Source organism: Limanda limanda, chromosome 12, assembly GCF_963576545.1.
Source record: "Limanda limanda chromosome 12, fLimLim1.1, whole genome shotgun sequence".
NCBI classification, from domain to species: Eukaryota; Metazoa; Chordata; class Actinopteri; order Pleuronectiformes; family Pleuronectidae; genus Limanda; species Limanda limanda.
Window position 1 is genome coordinate 7,054,107 of NC_083647.1, and position 7,435 is coordinate 7,061,541.

The window sequence follows — 7,435 nt, forward strand, 5'->3', positions numbered from 1 at the left end:
ATGGGCTGCTCACCATCCAAAGGTAACAATTTTGGGACTCTGGGTTCCCTGAGTAGGAGCAGAATGCTGCCGGCTGCACCTCCAGAGAGCCCCAGACAGTCCCTGCTTGAAGACGGAAATCTTCGAAATTCAGCTATATCTACAGATGTGGATACAAAGGAGAGGAAGACAGCTGAACAGACCCAGGTATTTCAGAAGGAGGCCCATATGACACCACAAAAAAAGAGATCTGTTACTGACTTTGCACCAGAGGCAGTAAACATGGATAAACTCTGGAGTCAAGGAATGGACAACAACACTGTGTCCCAGAGAAAAGAGAAATGTTATGACACGCAGGATGTAATCGAGAAAAAGACTGGCAGAAAACCAAAGAAAAACAGGGGTGGGAAAGTCTTTAAAAAGAAAGACAAAGACAAGCTATCTGCGGAGAATAAAGTGGAATTCCCAGAACCTCTGGTAAAAGCTCACCAAGCTGTTTATGCCTTTTTAAATCCAAGTATAAACAAGTATGATGCTCTACTTGGACTTTTGGAACAAACAACCCAAACTCAGGTTTCCGTGCAGCCTATGGTTGCTTTTATGGCCCTTCGCTACGAGGAAATAATCCAGGGCCTGGAAGAGATAGCAGATGAGGGAGAAAAAGTTTTAAAAGAAAATGGACAACATCTTGCTTGGACAAGTCAAATGAAAAATCTTTCATCTTCTCCACCTCTGAAGTCTGGCTCTGCTAATATTGAGCCCCCACCGGATTTGTTGCAGCAGCTGCTTCAGTACACCACACAGAGAATGCGAAATGTGAGCCAGACTGTTGGTGGAATCGGGGATTCTGCTTTGGAGGAGGCAGTGGAGTACTTTGCCTCAGTTTTAGAGCTTTTAGAGGAGAAACTGAAAGTCAAACGTACAGTAGAGACTAGGCTAATGCAAGTCTTATCTCGTATTGAAATGGCCTCTCTGGGCAAGCCTGGGCCAGAGGACTCTGCTCTGCTAAGTGAGGACAGTGGCATTGGGGCTGAGAGTGAATCGCTTGCTGGATCTGACAGACGCCGTAGACGAGAGAGTTGTGATTCCACTGCAACAAATAGAACTACACCTGTTAGTCTTATTGAAGGAGTGTCAACGCAAAAGTGTCTAAGTCAAATAAGTCCAAGTGTTTCCCTCACCTCACTCAACTCACTGGATTCTACATGCACCATAATGGCCAATGACCAAAGAGATTCATTACTAGGATCATTCTCTTTAGATGATGGGGAGGAAGATGAAAATGATGATGACAAGGAAGTGGATAAAGGCATTGGAGTACTTCATGTTAGGTTTAGAACGCGATCAAATTCTTCACCGTTAGAACAGCAACAGCCCCCGCGTCCCCTACTCTCAAAGCGCATAGAGAATCCTCAAAATGCAGAAATGACTCTTAAAATGAAAAATGCTATAAGTGGCAGAATACAGTTTGTCCCATCACAGAATGCTGGTGCCAAATCAAAGGTAGGAGGCAGTCCCAAAACCAGTAGACGCAATTGGACAGATGAGGAGGAACGATCTCCGAGAAGGCCTCAATCAGCAGCACCTGTTCAGAAGGCGTTAGTGAAAAATACCACAGTGGCTAGACAGCAACGTTCCCGGTCAGCAGAATCTCTACGGAGCAAAGGTGAAGATCCTACTCTGCTCGAACTAGAAAGGACTCAGAAGGATTTAAACCAGAGGTTGCAGAGGATGAGTAAAAGCAGAACAGGAGTAAATGCAAGGACAGCTCCATCTAAGCAAAATCAAGGAAGCTCACCCACACAGTCTCCGGCAATAAATCGCAAACTGCAATCCTTAGAAAAGAGCAATAACCAACCACCTAAATGCAAAGTGGACTTAAGAAGGAGCAACAACAAAAAAGCGTCAGTACCCAGTGTTGTGGAAGACAATATACAAAAGAACAAAAAAACACACAAGGGACCCATCAAAGCCACCCCACCCCCTAGCCCTCCTGCATCACCACGGCCATCATCAGGTTTTCACAGAGGCAGGAATTCAGTCAAAAAACTGATTGATACCTTTAGTCAAGGAATAGAAGAACTTGATAGTCCTAAAGTTTTAGGGCCTCTCGTCGGAGTACGAAAGTGCGGTGTTCCTGTGTTACCTGGTTTAGGGAATATGGAAGCCGTGCTAAGTGCTGGGTTAGCCAAATGTAGGAATGAATACATCTCATCTGAGAAAACGGATGATTTAGATCTGGAGAGTCTTCCTCCACCTCCACTGGAAGTATTAATGGACAATTCCTTTGAGGGTGCCAAGAATCTTTCAACTGGTACAGGAGATGATAAGGCAACAAAAGTTGGCAAGTCGCCTCTCTTAAAAAGGACTGTCTCACAAAAATTAAGGGCCTCGGTTCAGTCGGTGACAGTGCTGCCAAGCAAAGGAGGCTTGCCACAAGCTTCAAAGGTTGTTTCTCAAGCTAGAGCAGACCAACGCGACACGTCTACTCCATCAAACTTTAGCAAACAAGTTGCCCAACTGGAGGCAGACCCAGGAAAAGAAAATGATTATTTTCATCATCAAGCAAGAAAGATTATACCCCTAAGACACTCTTCAAACTCTCAGATAGAGAGTTATGTAGAAAACAATCCACCTTCCAGTCTAGAAGGATTAGTAGACCTTCAAGATGCTGGCAACCTATCCGTGCCTGGACCCAACACTACAGTGTCCACATTGCCTCCCTCTTCAGAAGTCAATAGCCAACTACCTGCCACCCCAACTAGGTCTAGGAGTCGAATGTTACCATCCACACCTTCTACGCCAAACAGCTTATATCGAAGGTTTCCTAGTCCCCATAACTGTAAAAGGCAACCTAGTCCCTCAACTTCAACCAGCCCCCAAGTTAATAGGGAACTCCCCACACCTCCAGCAGCTCAGAGGAGGCTGCCCAGCCCACCGGTTACAAGGAAGAACATCTTAAACTCAATCTCCTCGTACCCTTTCAAAGCACCATCTCCACCTGCCTCACCAAAATTACAAAGATGGTCAAGACAGAACAGTAGTGAAGACTTATCTAGTGCTCGGATGATCAGTAATGCTCGTTCAGTCTTCTGCCCTGTGAGCCCATCCCTGTTCGAAGCCTCCATTCCCCGACCCCCTCAAGCATGGATCTCTACCGGGGTGTCTTTTGTCTCACGTCCTTCGGGAAATCGTGGACGGTTTCCTGTATGTGTTCAAGGACCTCGACCATTCATCAGACGCAGTCATTCAGACCAAAGGCCAAGTTCAAGTTTACCACCAAGATCACCAGGTGTCTCTGTGGCTGAGACTTGTGGGAGTGAGCCATCAATATGTACACAGGGGTGAGTGTTTTGTTTTCATGTTAATCCTTCAATCCTTGTCCATGTCCCTTAGTTTTATACAAAGTTTCTGAACAATTATAGCTCGAGTGGAAACTCTTCTAGTTGATTTTTCCCTATTATGTACAATATTGGACTAATTGTGAGAAAACATGGGGAATCACTTCAGTTCAGCTCTCAATTACTCACTCATTAATCTTGGAGTTTTCAGGAAGAAGTCGGAAAATACTGTATGAACACAATAGAATAAGTTAATAACTATTAAACTTTGATATGACTGTGTGAAATAAGCAAATGCAGTTGCCAAACTTATTCAAAGAGTTTAACTGATTTGACAATGCTTTTTACACTACTTTAGTACATCATGTATCAAGGATTATTTTTGCCATAGGCCAAGCTGGAATTTAAGATGTCCTGTTTTCAAGTTGTAGTGAATGCCACTACTCCACTACTTTCTCCTGTCACTGCTGTATTTAGGACTGCATTAATTTCGAATGCAACACTAATGTAGTCTTTTCACAATATAAAGTACAACAGTGAAATGCCCAGTTTAACAGAATTTTGCACTGATGAGGCCGTTTTATGAGTAATGAGTGAATTCACGTTGCTATCACAGTAATGCACCACTCATGATTATATATGGCACAACTCCACCTGGATACTTCCATAATTGCTGTTGACAACATTCTGTATTCATTCTTGTAGGCTGGACGATGAACCAATCAGGTACACTGACTTATGGGGCAGCCAATCAGACCTCAGAGCTACATCACGCTCTGCATCACACCCGGATCTGTGTGTTGTTGGTCAGGCCTTTCACAGAGACTAAAGGAGACCAATGAAGGGCCAGTGAGATTATGGATTAGCAGGCCTTACAAAGGATTTAAAGTGATGGTGATGGTGTTTACTACACTGAGAATAGACCGAGAACTAATTCTATCCACTTGTTGTGGTCGAACACCTCCACTTCACATATAATTAAATTGTGTTTCAATGTTATTTAAACTTCACTGTATCCGTGCATATATATGCTTTTGATTTTATTTTTGCATAGCATGTACTTCAGAAATACATTCACTCATGCTTTCAGTTCATTCAGATCTGTGTTTACATCATCAAAATGCAGATACTATTTAGAGTATAGGTGGCTCAGTGGTCAAAAGGTTCAAGCCTCAGGAAAACCAGTAAAGTACATCACATACATACACAGCCTTTGCAGAAACCATTTCCAAGATTTGTCTCTGGGATTTATTGGAAGTGAATGGTTCATGCATTTATGTCATTGTCAGTAATGGAATATCATATGATTATTATTATTATTTTTAAAATTTATTTTCAATGAGATGCCATTTTCTCTACTGTCATTTGCTGTAATCTTAAACAATATATGTCTGCCAATTCTTATTTTTCTGTTTTTCATGTTAACTTTTTGCTATTTGTTTGTTAATAAAAGGCAATAACGATTATTTCACATGACCCATTTGAGTGTTTTATTAATAGTAATTGAGCCAATCTTTATGTGTTTGGAACTAGTATCTTACACAGTCGTGAAATGGTAAAAAGTGTATTTACTTAAGTACTTAAAGGTTCAGTGTGCAAGATTTAGGTCAAAGGATGTATGAGCAGAAATGAAATATAAAATAATCCTAGTGATGTTTTCATAATTGCATTTCATCTAAATTGTAATAACGTTTGTTTCTTTACTCTAGAATGAGCCCTTTGTATTTAAATACTTAATATTTACATCGGGAGTGGGTCCTCTCTACAGAGGCCGCCATGTTTTTTACAGTAGCCCTCTTTAAGTAAAAATTTTAGCTTTATTATTTAAGCTTCAAAACTTTACTCCATTATGGTTAAGAGCAACAACTAAACACATGAATAACTTATAAAATATGATGCTGTGTTATAGATTGAATCACCAGACAATATATAACACGGAAGATAAGTGAGTAATTTCAGCCAATCTGTAGGAAATAAAACCAAAATTAATATCTAACTAATCATTGAAAACACTTTCTATGAAAAGGTAATCTAACATTTTATGGTTCCAGCTTCTATAAAGTCACGATTGGCTGCACTTCCTTATCTCAATTTACATTAAACTGAGCCATTTTGAAGTGTGACTTCTGGTCAGAAAAAACTACTACAAAAACAATTACCAATTTAATCCATATTGAAAATAATCACAGACCTGCTGGATTCTACAAATGTCCAGATTCAAAAATATACTCATGTCTCTGTTCAATAACACTGACATTTATTTGCTAAAAAGAAAAAGATGGTTTTAAAGATCTCTATAAAAATGTGAACAGAACTTGTTGGATTCCAAAAGGCTAAGAAGTGCTGTGAAAATTATGCTTTTGCTAAGAGCCCAAACAAATGGAGCCACATGCACATAAAGACCTAATATCACAGATAACAAAAATAAAAGTGGTGCTGTACTGTCCAGACAAACTCATTTTTACAATGTAGTCAGGTTTTATCTTGCATTTTCTTACCCTTCAGTGATACCTCATGTTGCAATTCATGCCAACTTTGGGTTCAAACTTATCTTAACATTTACTCCTGTTTCTTTGGCCCAATTTGCAAATTCAACGAATAACAACCGAGTTCAGTGAAAGCTTATTGTGGCCGAGGCCCTTGAGCAGAACAGAACAAATCCATGAAGAAACAAAAGGCAGTGCCCTTTTAACAGCAACCATTGAAATTACCACCACTGTTAGAGAGAAGAGGTGAGTATGTGTGTCATCTAATAGCATGCACTAAAAGCAATAACTGTAAAAGTCTACAGTGGGCAGTGGTTATTGTGGTGCAGACCTTTATTGCACAGGCAACATCATCATCTCAAATATCAAGTGCGTGGTTCGGGCATGAATGACTATGTAGAGCTGAAAATAGGTTGTTATTAAATGTCAAGGGGGAGTCGAGATCAGAGTTCTTGAGTTCTCTAGAGAAGGATTTGCCACGTCAACAATATCATCAACACTTTGAAACCTGCAGTCCCAACGCAGACACTCATTTTACATCACTTTTCACATTGCTTATTACCACATAATTGAAAGTGGATTACAATAATGCGTGCACCTTGCCTTTTGAAGAACCTGACAGCAGAATTATTGCCTGTTATTTCCTGTCATGCATTGAAATGAAGATGCACTAAATACTGTGTTTTTCCTTTACTGAATAAAACTTCAGCCTCCTTCAAACAATTTAAGTCAGCAAGGAAATGATGCATCAATAGAATGAAGTTGGCACCAAAAACTGAACATGACTAGGTAACTCTTTGATGTGAGGATCGAAGGGACTGAAAGAATTAATGAGAAGCTAATAATTGTTTACCGCCAGGGCCTAAGGTTTCTTGCTGAATATTGCTGTAACATTATGTGTGTACTTGTGGCCTACTGCGCACTATATATATTCAATTGAAATGTGCCACAACTACCAATTTTAGATTTTAGAATACTAACAAATAAAAAATCCCTCCTCAATGTGTGTGGATCATTCGAACGGATATTGTTCTCTTTATTATTTTGTCTAATAACTCAAATGTCAGGGATCAAGATTGTTGTACCAACGCAAATACTTTTATTTTAAACAAAGAATATTAATCTTTGGAGTCACACTTGTATACAATTGAGGTCAAAGATAATTTACTTTTTCCATCATGCGAACTAAAGCTCTCAAATGATGAAAACTCACACTGTGTTCTCACTTGAGCCTGACATGCACACCTGTCAGTAGAACTGTTCTCCTTATAGTAGACGATGTACTCTACTTAACTAATTAAAAAATACAGTGAATGTTCTTTAAGGTCCCTCCATGATTCAACACACGAACACCCTCTGTGTTTATGTATGTATATGAGTCAAATACACTGGGTTGCATGCAAAAAGTAAACCTTTATTTATCAAGACATACCTGGGGCACTGGACCATAATGTACATTCGTCAATTCACTTTTTCTTAATGATTTAACTGGATTACATGTTAAGTCATTTAATGCCATTTTTACCTTTCTGAATAATTGGCTTGCTTTCTTCCACAAAGATCATACAAATCTATAAAAAATTGTTACCAACCTATTGATCAAAGGGCTAAAACACTATCACTAAACTA

The 7,435-nt window shown here is 39.8% G+C and overlaps 1 protein-coding gene across 1 annotated transcript; it reads left to right on the plus strand.

Moving 5' to 3' along the window:
- Window positions 1-4,149, plus strand: pcare1 (photoreceptor cilium actin regulator 1). The gene is made up of 2 exons (XM_061082131.1): window positions 1-3,323; window positions 4,026-4,149. The coding sequence occupies exons 1-2, from the start codon at window positions 1-3 to the stop codon at window positions 4,147-4,149; spliced, it is 3,447 nt and encodes a 1,148-aa protein (XP_060938114.1).
- The last annotated feature ends 3,286 nt before the right edge of the window (window positions 4,150-7,435 follow it).

What these genes read in the sequence shown, in the direction of transcription:
- pcare1 (XM_061082131.1), top strand. Translation starts at nt 1, where the DNA reads ATGGGCTGCTCACCATCCAAAGGTAACAATTTTGGGACTCTGGGTTCC. An exon ending in CCATCAATATGTACACAGGG is followed by an intron (nt 3,324 to 4,025) that starts GTGAGTGTTTTG and finishes TCATTCTTGTAG; the next exon opens with GCTGGACGATGAACCAATCA.